Source organism: Gadus morhua, chromosome 20 (genome assembly GCF_902167405.1).
Source record: "Gadus morhua chromosome 20, gadMor3.0, whole genome shotgun sequence".
Lineage (NCBI taxonomy): Eukaryota > Metazoa > Chordata > Actinopteri > Gadiformes > Gadidae > Gadus > Gadus morhua.
Window position 1 is genome coordinate 7,180,626 of NC_044067.1, and position 15,000 is coordinate 7,195,625.

The 15,000-nt window shown below is 43.3% G+C and overlaps 1 protein-coding gene across 5 annotated transcripts; it reads right to left on the reverse strand.

Moving 5' to 3' along the window:
* Positions 1-3,543: 3,543 nt before the first annotated feature.
* On the reverse strand, positions 3,544-12,914 carry shox (shox homeobox). 5 transcript variants are annotated; one of them, XM_030344287.1, is made up of 6 exons: positions 12,506-12,914; positions 10,975-11,183; positions 8,061-8,118; positions 7,724-7,812; positions 4,519-4,731; positions 3,544-3,884 (listed from the first exon to the last, which is right to left on the reverse strand). In XM_030344287.1, the coding sequence occupies exons 1-6, from the start codon at positions 12,753-12,755 to the stop codon at positions 3,795-3,797; spliced, it is 909 nt and encodes a 302-aa protein (XP_030200147.1). In that variant the 5' UTR covers positions 12,756-12,914; the 3' UTR covers positions 3,544-3,794. The 5 variants fall into 5 exon arrangements, with proteins under 5 accessions (XP_030200147.1, XP_030200145.1, XP_030200146.1 ...); XM_030344285.1 differs by having other exon boundaries at positions 7,724-7,833; XM_030344286.1 differs by having other exon boundaries at positions 8,049-8,118.
* Between the last annotated feature and the right edge of the window lie 2,086 nt (positions 12,915-15,000).

Below are 15,000 nucleotides of genomic sequence, written 5' to 3' on the forward strand. Positions count from 1 at the left end.
GATGTATGAGCGAAGAGGTACAAATTAAACGCACAGCGACCTTCCAGGGGGCGCGGGCCTCGACAGGACGCCATTTGGACTAATTCCTGCATGGGGTTCAGACAATAGGGCACTATACCACATGCTGTAATTGCTTTGTGTACACACATCTGGATTCAAGTTTCGAGAGAAAAAGGGCTAATACACTTGAAAAACCAGGCCTATGATTATGAACGTGCAAAATTTAGTATGTGCGGGCAGAGCAAATAGAAGTCGGGTGTGTATGTGGGGAATGTGTTGAGCGTGTGTGTGTGTGTGTGTGTGTGTGTGTGTGTGTGTGTGTGTGTGTGTGTGTGTGTGTGTGTGTATGTGTGTGTGTGTGTGTGTGTGTGTGTGTGTGTGTGTGTGTGTGTGTGTGCGGCCGGGTGGTTGTGCCAGGGAATTGGAATCATTTCAGATGCAGATGCACCCACAGGAACACACGCTAACTCTTGACCTTCTCATATTATCTGTTCAAACTCAATCACGGGAGAGCTGAGGAAAGAGTGCTGTTCGGAAACACACAACTGTGAGCTTAAGGCGATGAGATGTCCCGCGTATCCAGCAAAAGCTGTCTGTGTTCTCTGGTTCCCCTCTACACCAGGCCTTTCTACTCTGGTTACAGCCTTCTCACAGACACTCAAACTCTCCATACCAATAGTATCTGCCACAATGGTAGACAGATTTATGAACAATGCTGTATTCAAGATTCGAAAGATAGTGTCTGTGTGTGTGTGGGGGGGGGGGCGTGTGTCTGTGCCTGTGCGTGTGTGTGTGTGTGTGCGTTTGTACGTGTATTGGTGAGTGTGTGTGTGTGTGTGTGTGTGTGTGTGTGTGTGCTTGTGTGCGACTGCATGTGCGTCTGCATTTGTATGTGCATCTGTATGTGTCTGTGTGTGTGTGTGTGTGTGTGTGTGTGTGTGTGTGTGTGTGTGTGTGTGTGTGTGTGTGTGTGTGTGTGTGTGTGTGTGTGTGTGTGTGTGTGTGTCTGCTGCATCTGGAATTCATAGCAGTCCAGTTTTGTCTGTGTGTGTGTGTGTGTGGCTCCGAATGGGTGTGATGAGCTGGGCACGTCGTCATGCCGTCGGTTTGAATGGCAGGGGAAGGTATATGGATCCAGAGTTTCACTGGAGGACAGCTGCTGGGCATTAGCCCTGGTGTGGCGCAATATATATAGAGTAAATAATAATAATAATTACATGCTATACTGGATCAAATGTTCCCCCCATGACAGGGGAAGGGGGGAGGGGATCAATCGCCTGGATTGGATCAACATCCGCGCCTTGTGGCGAGATGTAAATATAACAATAAAATGCATATGAATGTGTACACTTTTATTGTTTAGTCCTAGGATTGTTGAGGTGAATCTCCGTTGACGGGGCTGGTACAATGCAAGATACACTGCTTTTCTGTTTATTTATATGCATAAATATATATACATACTGTAGATATAATTTACATCAAGAGTTGTTTGGTCATTGTGAAAGTTTTGAAAAGTATTTGAAAAAGCCAGTACAAATATTTATAACTTTATTGATAGTTTACTTGTACAAGATGTACATTCATATTTTGTGAATCAAAAATGGGGAAACAAACCGTACAATGATTCATGTTTTAGGCATGCTTGCTTGTGAAATGGTAATTATTCAAATTGGTACAACAAATCCCATGGAGTATCGTTAAATTCAGCCATCCATGAAATGTTTGTAAACTCGGACACGCTACATTTTCGGCAAACAATGCACTACATCCACGCCTCCCAATTCAACATTTATGCTAAAAAAAACATATAAAAATAAATGCAAAGCCATGTAAAAATGTACACTTGTAGTTCAACTATTTCATCTTTCATAAACTTTCAGACAAAATAATAAATAAAACACCCATATGTTTAATTTAAAATGGAGACAAAGATAAACAATTCGAAATGGAAGGGGTTTTAACAGAAAACAGGGGTAGTTGTAAATGTAGAAGTAAGCAGAACTTTCTAGGGAGTCATGACAGCAGTGTTAAGGGGGTGCCCCTAAAAGATAAAAGGATTTGATTTTAAAACATTCCAAGAGTTCTTTGTCTGTAATAATTGTTTACAGAAACATAACATGGAAAGAAACAATGAAATATTTACCATGCAAAATTATACCAAATGTAATTATTTTAAGCAATGCTTCATACAGATTACAATGTAAATTTGGAACTTTATAAAATAAAAGTTCCAGACTTTTTTAAATTGAACATAATGTCATATTTATCTGTTCGTAAGTGGTCTATTTCCAAAGTAACATAACATGTGCTCATGTCTGCCTGAACAACTTAGAATAATTGTACATAATGGGAAAAAAAAGCTTTAATACATAGGAAGTTTTGTGAAGTATGGCACATGGTTGGAGATGAGTCTTATTCAACTTAATATATTATACACTGCCTTAGAAAAAACTGTTCTGTTTGGCAAAGAAATTCAACACTCCAATAATATCAGTGCTTAAAAATGCCTGAATATCATTGGGTCTCTTTAGCGTTGAGGATTAACTGCTAGTTTGTTTGACTTTTCTCTTTTTTTCACTATTTACAGTATTGCACTTAAACAGCACACAATTGTGTTTTCAGTTAAACTGATGTTTTCTTCATATTTTCAGAATTACAAAAAAATGCAGTTATACCCTTTATCCAAGATACTGTCCGTTTTCGTTGATAACGTTGCGTCATCAATCCCTCCCATCCCCCCCCCCCCCCCATCCCTCAATTAGTAAAGTAGTATCTGCTTGTAGTGCCACTTGTAAACACCCACATACAAGACCTGAAGTGCAAAGGCCATTTTCACTTCTTTATCCATTATACAGCACAACAAAAAGAAACAAAGAAAGAGAGAGAGCACGATAGGGTGAGAAACGTGACCCCCCTCTAATAAAAGCGTCACCCAAGTCTCACATGCCCAGCTACACAGAATAATGTCTTTTCCCGCTCATCCAGGTGGCGGATGTGTTGCTTATGGTTTCGCAAAAAAAGTCCAAAGCATAGGGTCAGCGAAATGGACACCTTTTTGCTTAGTAGATCGGGGGAGTTAAGGGAGGGGGAGGAGTAGGAGGGGGAGGAGGGGAGAGGTGGTGGTGGTGGTGGTGGTGGCGGTGGCGGCGGCGGTGGCGGTGGTGGTGGTGGGGTCGTGGGTTGGTTGAATGGCAGTGTTCAGAACAAGAGAGCGAGAGAGAGGATATATAGAGGCCAGCCCGGGTACAGAGGCAGGTGATCCAACAACTAGAACGCATGCACTCCGCAGCAGCAGCAGCAGGGGGAACACAGTGATTGGGGAGGAGAAGCGGCCATTTTAGGTTCTTTCCGTTTGTTTTTTTCTGCTTTGATTTGGTGTTGTCGTTGTTGTTTTGCTTCGTTAGCTTGTTCGTTTGTCTCTTGATTTTGTTTTGCTTAAGCGTGGTGGGGGGGGGGGAAAGTGGAAATATGAGAGACTCTTCCAAGATTCCATGAAGTTACCCCTACCCCCCTCCCTCCCTCCCTCCCTCCCTTCCTCCCCCCCCAATCAACCCCTCACCTTACCCTCCCTACTTTATGTCCCCCATCACGCACACAACCCAGGGGGTGAATCTATGTATATATATGTAGATATATACACATATATGTTTTGTTGTTGTTTTTGTCAAACATGGCCGCCATGACTGGCTTGGAGTGAGGCTTGAGAAGGGACAACCCTGCCGCTGGCTGCGTGTCTGCTGCCTGCCACTTTACTTTGTTATTAGGTCTTCCCATGTGAAGGGCCCGGCTGGCCCTCACACAGACATCCACATGTGTTTGTACGGTCCTGGGCTTGTGATCTGTGCCTGGAGTGGACTGAGCCACTGGCCTCGCAGAAGTCCTGCCTGTTGGGCGAAAAGTAAAAGGTGATTTCATTGGTATTTAATTACCGTTACTCTACAAGTGGTTTGTTTTGGCAGCTGGTTTTGTGACAATTTTCTCGCCCCCTCCTCCTCCTCCTCCTCCTCCTCTTCCTCCTCCTCCTCATCCAGTTTTCCTCAGTTTTTTCCTCCTCCACTGTTCTCTCCCCTCCACCAACCCCCAGCCTCTGGTTTTCCTCTCTCTCTCTCTCTCTCTCTCACACACATTCTCTCTATCGCCTCCCCCACCACCACCACCACCACCACCAACACCACCACCACCACCTCCTCCACCACCACCTCCACGAACACCTCCTCCTAACCACCGCCCCCCCCCCCCCCCCCCCCCATGTCTCCATTGTGTGTCTGTGCGTTTCTCTCCTCTCTCTCTCTCTCTCTCTCCCGCTCAGTGTTTTTTGTTTAGTTTAGTATTAGCTGTGAGTGTCGTGGGCCCTCTTTCTCTTTTCACAGGCTCAGTCTTGTGTGAGAGGCGATTATGGCCGTCAGGCGCGCGGAGGGGAGGGAGGCGGGAGAGAGGGGGTTGGGTGGGGATGGGGGGGGGGGGGGGGGGCCGCCCCTGGTAGGGTCAGAGTCCCAAAGCCTCGGTGTGTTTCCTTGCCTTGAGCCGCAGGTCGGCGATGCTTGAGTTCTTGCTGTTGCTCTTGGCGGCTGCCGCCACCGCCGCCGCCGCCGAGGCGGAGTCCGCCAGCGACGCAATAGGTAGTCCGAAGGGAGGGGGCGGGAACATCAGGTAGGGGGCGTGAGCGGCCAGGTGGGGGTGCAGGTGTGGGTGGGAGTGGGCGACGCCCTCCAGCTGAAGCTGGGCTTGGACCTGGGGGAGAGGAGAGCCACAGACAAGTGTTAGTGGCACGAGCCGTGGGTGGCGTGTGCGTGTGTGCGAGTGCGAGTGTGTGTGTGTGTGTGTGTGTGTGTGTGTGTGTGTGTGTGTGTGTGTGTGTGTGTGTGTGAGTGTGTGTGTGTGTGTGTGTGTGTGTGTGTGTGTGTGTGTGTGTGTGTGTGTGTGTGTGTGTGTGTGTGTGTGTGTGTGTGTGTGTCTGCGAGTGTTTGTGTGTGTGCAAGTGTGAGTGTGCAAGTGTGTGTGTGTTTGTGTGTGTGTCTGTGTGTGTGTGTGTGTGAGAGGAAACTAAAGGGGTTTAGGTTTCACAGTTTGACACTCTTAAATGCCTCCCACCCCGTGCCACACCTTTCACATGTTACCCCGTCAAAGGCGTTGCTTGTGGCGTGTTTTCTAAGAAAATAGCTAAGGGGCAGCACTCTGAGCCTCACCCACTTTTTTTTTTCTCTCCTCGTCAGCTATTCTAAAAGTTAATGAATCATACATTACGCTCAGGCACCACATCCAATTGAACAGTCTAGAATCAAAGTGTTTCCCAGGGAGCCACTGCCCATTGGCTTAATGCAGACGGAGGAAGCGCTCATACCCATGGAGATACGCACCGCCTTGTTATGCTCATTATGGATTCAATTGCATAAATAAACAATTTTGCACTAAAAAGATATCCACATATTTGGAGTTATAAATATTTATCTCGATGTTCCTGAGGTTGGAGCTGGCTGGCGGGGGTGCTTTAGGAGCATAGCGTGTTACATCTCACCCTCTTGGTAATTATTTTTTATGAAGTAGGTGAAAATTAGGCATCCCTGTGCTTTAGAGATAGAAATTAACTTGGGTGTAGCACATTTCCCATTTCAAACACCATTGGGAAAGATACTGGTGCTGCTTCATTTCTCCTCCAACCCAATATGAATTAATTTGAGGCAACCCCTAGTCAACGTTTTGCCTTGGCCCAACATTTCAGCAAATTACAAACTTTAATGCAACCCAAAATGTCCCAAAAAGAAATGACAAACGTGCGTGCCGCTTAACTTAAAGTGTAAATCAATATAAAGTGTAATATATACTGCATATGCTTTCAGTGCAATCTTGAGTCTTTTGTACTTGCTCAGCATTTGATGACATGAATAACAAACATCTACCAAAGTCAACAGTCCAGTTGGATCATGTGCATATATTTAAAATGATAACTCATCGAAACTTATCTCAGAACTTATTGAACATTGAATGCATTCTGAATCATGGATGACCTTTTTTTGTATATGTGTTGGTGTTTATGTGCACGTGCAGTTATGCCTGAGTGTGTGTGCGAGTCTGTGTGTGTATGTGTGTCCATGTGTGTGTGTGTGTGTGTGTGTGTGTGTGTGTGTGTGTGTGTGTGTGTGTGTGTGTGTGTGTGTGTGTGTGTGTGTGTGTGTGTGTGTGTGTGCATGCGTGCATGTTTGTGGGTGTATGTGTGTGGGTAAATGTGTGTGCATGTGTGTGTGTATGTACGTGATTGTGTGTCTTGTGTGTCTTCATATCCATGTCTACAAGTGTTGAATTTACTAGTCCACGTCCCGCGTGCACATCAACCCATGGCAGCTCGTTACACATTCACATTGGTAAACACGCGGCGCGTGATGTCTGTGGAAAGGTTGACTCTGGATACGGACTCTGAAAGACTAAATGTGTGCCCTAGCTAGCTCCAGCCTGTCTCAGCTCAACCTTGTGCAGTGAGTCTCTCTCTGTATGCAGGTCTCATGCCTTCACCCCTGCCAGCTCAATGCCAATAACCATCAGGGCCCACTCCGTTCCCCGCTTTCATCATCTCTTTTATGTGCTCGCGCCTGCCGCACTGTTGGCTTAATTAGGCTGGCGCTTTTCACAACGGGAGAGACTGGCTGGCTAGCAGCAGCCATGATGCTACGTAGCGTATAGCCACGGATCAAATGTCTGTCCACCTCTACTCTCTGCCTGCATGTAGTACACGCACACTTTGACTAACAAACACACACACACACACACATACTGATATAAACTAACAAACACACACACACAAATACAAACAAACACATACACACACACAAACACACACAGAAACACAGGCACACACAAACTCACAAGACACATTTATGCTAACAAAAAGGCATGAAGACAAACCAACACACACACATACACACGTAATTCACACACTATCAAAGACAAACAGACAAAAACATACAGAAATACACACTAACACACAAGCAAAATAACAAATAATACATACACATGAACACATTGACACACCCTAACACACACACACACACACACACACACACACACACACACACACACACACACACACACACGCGCACACACACACACACACACACACACACACTACACTTGCCTACCCTCCTGCCTTAAGATCACAGCCAGGAGGTGAAAGGTGAGCTGGGGTTGTTTACAACCGAGCTACATAACAACAACAATGCTATACTAAGAGCATAGACACACACAGACACACACACACACACTATCTTGTTTGGGTATGTATGCATATGCCTTGGAAAGGGACACACGCACACACACACACACACACACACACACACACACACACACACACACACGCACACACACACATACACACACGCACACACACACACACAAACACACACAAACACACACACACACACACACATAAACACACTAAAAAGCCCCATCATGCAGCACTAACTCAAACTCCAAATTGTCAAATGGAGTTCCCAATGGTCTTAAATTGCTCAACAAGCCCCTCACGCTCCGAAAGCAGTGACCTAGCCTCTAGATCTTCCTTAAAAAAAATTGAAAACACAAGTAAAAGAATAATCATCGGCTTCCAACTACTAAATGAAACACTAAATCAATCCCCTCGCTATTCTACAATCTGCTCCCAGACCTAACCTCGGGGGCCCCATCTGTGCACACACCCCGTGGTGATGGTACGGCGTTCGGACGGTGGCTGTACCTGTTGGAAGGGCATCCGCAGGGCTCCCATGTTGACGTAGGGTGCGACTCTGCAGGCGTCCAGGTGACTGGCAGTGCCAAGGATCACACCTGGGGAGAAGGGAGAGATGTCTGTCAGACATCCAGACAGTTGTTGTTATGTGAGATCAAGAGACTGCAGTTCACATTTCCATTCACAAAGAGTTTTATAAAAACATTACAAAAGGAATTTTGTAGTGTTAAAATGAGAAACATTTGTGTATGTTTAATAATTCCAATGCTCTTAATTGATGGACACAATTGTTGAAAATGTGTAAAGGGTGTTCTGGAAAGTTTGGATCACATACAATCGTAGTTACCTTTGTGCATCTGGTTTTCTTGTTTTCGACACTTTGCTCTTCTGTTTTGAAACCACACCTGTAATATCAAAGTGCAAATGTAATGTGTTATATTGTCATTGTTAAATATGCATATCACAACATATCATTGTACACATTAGTAATTTCGGATCAAAATTGTGCTACTTATAATGTCCTTATATTTTAAAGGAATGCTTGCTTTTTAAAATTAAATACAAATCTTGTTGGAAAAAGGGGGAGTGCATGTGTGTGTGGGGGGGGCTATGTTTACTATAGCCTTATGAAAAAAGTTTTCGTTCGTTTCAGAAGCAAAAAGAAACGTAAGCCAGATGAATATCCTTCCAATTTGTTCTCGCTAAGAAGTTAAGCCTATAGGCTACGGCCTATTGTTAATCATCATCAACCTAATTTGCCCTTCATGAATAACATTATCTGCTCTCCCCTCCGACCCTGTAATGATTATCATTTACAGTTGCAAAATTAGCGACTACTCGGACCACAAAGGGCGCACTCTAATTACTCAAGGTGCCGAAGCCATTTGGAGGAACAAGATCATCGTTGTGCATCTGTCGATGAGGCTCCTATAATCCACTTGTCAATAAGGCGGAGTGCATGTTGCTGATGAAGACATTGTGAAGACTGTTAATGGCCTCATCCCGTTCTAATTCCATTGAATAGGCTATATTAATGAAATTCTTAATTATGTAAGCCTATTATTCAATTTGCAGTATAACGGATTATAGTATATAATTATTATTTCGATTTTGTGTACTTATTTATTTAGTAGTAGTAAAAGTATTAAAATTCGTATTAGTATTAGTATTTTGGTTATTGTTATTAGGATTATTATTAAGATTATTAGTATACAGACTCTAGATTAACTGTGTAGGCAAACGCCTGGTTATGTTATCATGTTGTATATGGAAGGAAACTGTTGTTGTTTATGAAAAGCAGGTGTTTTTAAAATTTAAGCAGAAAAACAAAATCGGATTAATCCAGGGCAATATTAGACAGCTCGGGATCAATTCCAATTATGAGCCAGTATGTTAAGTAAAGTGAACTACACTGCTTGAGACAGTTATTTCTTCATTAAGGACCACTCAATGATGCGCCTCACAAATACCCCCTAATCTCATTTCCTTTTGATTTTTATTAGAGACAGTGAATAATGACATTTAATTTAGCTGCTGCACCAGAAACCGAGAGATATTAGTCCAAATCGAATTACTGCCGGCTCTTCACCCAGCTCTCATAACTTTCAATTAGATTCGTGACAGCTGCACGGAGCGCGCGGGGCTCCTGTCCCGGCGTCTAAGTGCGGGTTAATACCCTCCATCAGCCCACTGTCCCTCAATCCACTTTCAATGGATCTGCTGGGACGATCGAAAAGCGGTCTCTTCCGAACGAAAACCTCCGTGATTTCTGAGCAGAAACTGTGGTTTAATGCTTTCTTTGCTCGCCCCGGAGTCGTAATGTGATTTATTCCCTCCGTACATCGTATTGCTCATCGTTATTTTGTGTTATATTATGTTAGGCTTTTCCCCCCAACCTCGACAATTGACAACCAGAGATGGTAGCGAGGCGGGTTGTAATCCGTTGCCGCTTGCTCATCTGATTACAAAACTGAACAGCGGAGTAGAGACACGCACACACACACACACACACACACACACACACACACACACACACACACACACACACACACACACACACACACACAAACAAACACACACGCACACACACACACACACACACACACACACACACACACACACACACGCGCACACACACACACACACACACACACACACACACACACACACACACAACACACACACACACACACACACACACACACACACACACACACAAACACACACACACGCACAAGCCAGCACATTAAGACAATGGCTGATGTTTACAAGGATTACGTCGAAGCAGCCACGAATTTAAAGTAAAGCGTGTTGGTTCCCAATGGTCCACGTGTTGAGACTGGGGTAGCCTGTCGTAGGCTATTCTTTACACTTCTGCTTTAAAAGCATAGATGAAATGTTTCGTTTCAATCTTCTTTTTTTCTGAGAGTATTTATTATTAATGTATGTATTATTGTGGTTATTATTATCATGAGTATTATTAGTAGTAGTAGCCTATATGGGAAATATGAATGGGAAAAGCTGAATGGGTTATGACTGTGCTCCCTTGAAATTCTATTTTTCTTTTTTATTCATCGTTGTAAATCTTCGATTGAACATTAATTGTAGTTTGCATTGTTCAAATTATTTGCAAGATACATCTTGCAGGCATGTAAACGCAAGTCTTTAATTTATTTCCTATTTTATAAATCATAATATATTAGAGCAGGCCACCAATAAACATGCTGTCCATACATTTGAGGTTGAGGTTGACCATAAACGTATCAATACAACGGCTAAATTGAGATGCGGAATTACCACGAGGCGACCTTAAATACCACAACAATATCCTAGCAGCACGTTACAAGTTAGCCTTAACTTGGTTCAACATTTATAGTAGGCCTATACCAAGGGGGTAAAAAAGCACAACAAATAAGGAAATTAAATATTGCAGTGGACGAATATAAAAATCTTATAAACCGCCACAGAGCTGAAACGTGCATCATAATTATAAAATATGCCCTAAAGGCCTACAATATTTTTTGCATTTAATTTAGTTATTTGCTCATTTAAACTTGAGCAAGCTAAGGGTTAAAGATGGGACCTACTCAAATATGTTGAATAATACAACCCAGTATATAATCCATCGAACAGAGTATAATCGACTGACTAGACTAGTGCACTATACAATGTATGGAACATCTACATCAACCAATCAACGGAGAGAAGCTGCGGGCTTCCGCGTGCATGTCTCCGCGCATCCCTTCCAGGCGTTGCCTCACCTGCACTCTGGCCTCCGAAAGGCCAAGCCGCTGGCTGAGCTCTTCCCGCATGAAGGCGTCCGGGTAGTGCGTCTCGTCGAACAGCCTCTCCAGCTCGTTGAGCTGCTCCAGGGTGAAGTTGGTGCGGCTCCTCCGCTGTTTGAGTTTGCTCTGGGCGTCCTCGTCCTCCGACTTCACGTCTTCCTTCTTCTCTTTACACTCGTATATCCCTGCGTTCAAATGGTGGTCCGAATATAGGATTTGTATGTGTTAGTTGATGCCTGTCGATATGCACACACACACACACATGCATTCATGCTTTCGTTCGCGCACATATACACACGCACTGGCACTGCTTAAAAGGTCGAACACACACGCACGCACTGCTATGACCATGCATAAGACTGATATCACACATACAGGTCACACACACACACATACAGGTCACACGTAAGAAACACAAATAAACACAAACGAGCCTGCAATTGGGCTCTATAGCTAAACGGGTGCACTTTGCTATTGTGAGAATGAGAGATATCTAGGAATCCTAGCTATGAGAGTGAGAGATCAAGGCTGAAGTGAAAGCCTGTGCGGCATTAACTCTAGGCCTTGTCTGACATCTCTGGAAGAACTGGATCTACAAATATGTACTGGGCAGCAAGAACAACTTTCTCTGTTAGTAGGCCTGTTTGTCTTTTCCTGCGCGCTTCATGTATACAAAGTAGCCTACGGATGAGGTCAATTCTTTACATTTCAACATCCAGACAATGATCTACAATTGCTATTCATTGAGCAATCAGAATAAATCCGTTTGCGGCATTGTTTTTAATTAATACCATTTGATGACAGAGAGACATTCATTTTCCTATTCTACCGAGTGCTCCAATATGTTGTGTATTTTTGCAGGGTTTTGCAGTAATGCATTTACACCTGCTGCAAAACAAAAGGCATATTATAGTAGGCCTACATGAAAAGTTTATTAGTATAGGCATACGGACGGTAAAGTGCAGTCAAAACTGCCACCATTGTGGGATTTAATTTAATGAGATAGATTTGATTAATTTAAATCAGGCCGATCCTAATTGTTGTGGGGACTAAAATACTGACTTTTGGAAATAGAAAATAAATCAAATTTAGAACAGGAATTGTATTGACAAATTTCAAAGAGAATAAACACAATATAGGCCTACTATTAACTGTGTTTAAAATAAGTTATTGGCAACACAATTCATATTTTTTTAAATATAATACAGACACCCGAATTCAACCGGACTCTTGCAATTGATTAGCAATCTTAAAACAATCAAGAAGACAGGGCCGAAGATTTTGGGCAATCAATAGGCCCTACAGCAGACATTACAATGTTGCTTCCAGATGGTATTAAACAAAAAAAAAGTATGTTATAAAAGCACAATAAACGAGTCGATTTTGCTTTACGCGATTTGCACAAATCGCTCCTCAACCCAACATTGGTGGACAACGCATCTCGTAGCCTTTCCATTTCGCGACATGACATTATTTTCGCCCCAAAAAACTAAAATACAATCATTACCTTCTGTGGCCCTTGAAACATTAAAGTCCTTCAATTTGTCCTTTTCCAGCTCAACGTGTTCCTTGAACAGATGCACCGGACAGTGGCTGCTCTCCGTTATGTCCTGCAAGCTCGTCTCCGAGTTCCCCAGCTCCCTGGCTCTCGCCAAGCCGCTCTCCAAAACTTCCCGGTACGTGATGGCGCTTTCCTTGCTGCTCTCCTTGGTTTTCTGATCGAAAGACTTGGAGACGAACGCCGTAAGTTCTTCCATGGTGGCGCGGGGATTCGGTGGGTGTTTTTTAGTGGTCCTGCACACACGCAAAAATCCACCGTTCTGCAGTCTGCTGCTGTACCGTGGAGCGGCTGCTTTCTCTTTCCCTGATCGCAGCGATGGAAGGGGTGGAGGAGGAATAGGAAGAGGTGAGATCACTCCTGCTGTTATGACTGTGTGTTTGAGAGCACACTATTTATACACGGCCACCTCAGCCCAGCCCCCCCGCACCCACACCCCCCCCCCCCCTCCCCAACACACACACACACACACACACACACACACACACACACACACACACACACACACACACACACACACACACACACACACACACACACACACACACACACACACACACACACACCATCTCTGTCTTGGGCAATTACAGGCGGCTCGACTTTTCAGATTTCAACTTTCAGCAGCTTTTTCCAGAAATCAATGTTGTGGTATAGAGGTGGTTAATTAAATTACAGGGCCATTAAAATGCATACGGTGGCTTACGCACGTGGAGGGTTGGGGTTGGGGGGAGGAGGGGGGGAGTACGTTATATTTAATTATTTAGGTGGAATTGTTAATGACATTATTAGAAGATTAGCTACAAATCACCTCTTTTGCTGTTGTTGGGATGACAATTAAGATTAAATACGTATTCCTCTCTATCTGAACAATTTCGATCGCGAGTTTCTTGTGAATTAATAGAAACACAGGCCTGCAGCTCGAAGAATTAAAATAGCCTATAAAGGCTAGATATAATCGGCATAGTAATTGTATCAGAAAGGTGATTTAAGCACATTATCACCATATATATATTTATAGGCTATAACATGTTGATCAATGTTGAGGTTGTTTATCAGATTAAAGCATTTTTTTCAATACATATTATTATATTACATATCCTAATGTATGTTATTGTTACGGTAATTTGGGTAAGTATAATTTAATCCTAATAAACTATGGGCCCTCTACTTCTTTAATTGTTGGTGGTGGCCCATTCCAAATTGTGTTGCCTGGCGGAGCTACTTATTGTAACACTGCAACGAATTTTATAAATATTCCTTAATTTTAAAAAAATAAAATACCTGCATAGAAAGTAGCTTTTTGAATGAGCTAAATGTATTGGACTTGAGCAATGATTAGAATTGTTATAAATTGATATAGTTATTTACATAAACCCTTTTTTATGATGAAAGAACCCTTGGGATATTAATTGAAAAGGCAGTTTCATATTTAGATATGTTTTACAGTTAAAAATATAGCCTAATGATAATAGGCTACATATTATCAATAACAGGCCTCCATTTAGTTCCCCTGCATATTTTATTATTTATATAAAAAATAATAATAATGAGTCAATAATGACATTGACACTTTATGCAAGAAGTGTGTCAGTCCAGTCTCACACACAAACAAAAAAAGCCCGAGAGAAGAGCGTCATCCCCTGGGTATGAAACCCCGAGCGCCCCGGCATTGGGAGCGCGCTCACAGCTCAGCGCTCTAATGGCGCGTTTTGATAGGGTTCCATTTATCACTAAGCCCGCGTTTTTAGATCACACGAGCCGACGCACGCGCGAGTCGAGGTCTCTCCCCTCGTGCCACGGATCGCGCCTTTTGTTGTTAATGGACCTAAATCCCCTTTAAGACGCAGATCTCTGCTCCCCGATCGCGTGCCACAATCATTACTATCTTTCCTTCTTTATAAACTGGCGTTTACAAAGGACGTGAACGGGGGGTGCCCCCCCCCCACACACACACACACACACACACACACACACACACACACACACACACACACACACACACACACACACATACATACACACACACACACACACACTTTGACTTTTCCCCTAAAAAATATAGGCCTACATTTGTTATGCAACTTTTGCACATTAGGGTATGTCTTCTCTGCATAGGCCTTTCGTATTTACTCGAAAAGGAGACCAATTACGTTGCAGGACGATCGTTAATATATCATTAACATGAAATCAATAACGGATATACCCATCCGAAATGCCCATCATTGTCTGTTACCACTGATCTAGTGTGTTGATTACAGATTAAATCGCTGTTCTTTTCCCAAGCATAAAAAAACGTATTCAATCTATAAAATGAATAAATCATCCAAGGTTGAGCGTCAATATCTTTCCAAGCACTTAACGACAAACATTTAACGTGATAAGTGCATCACATTGCGTAGGCTATTTCATTAATTCATTCCTACGCCAAAACAGACACGTGTTCC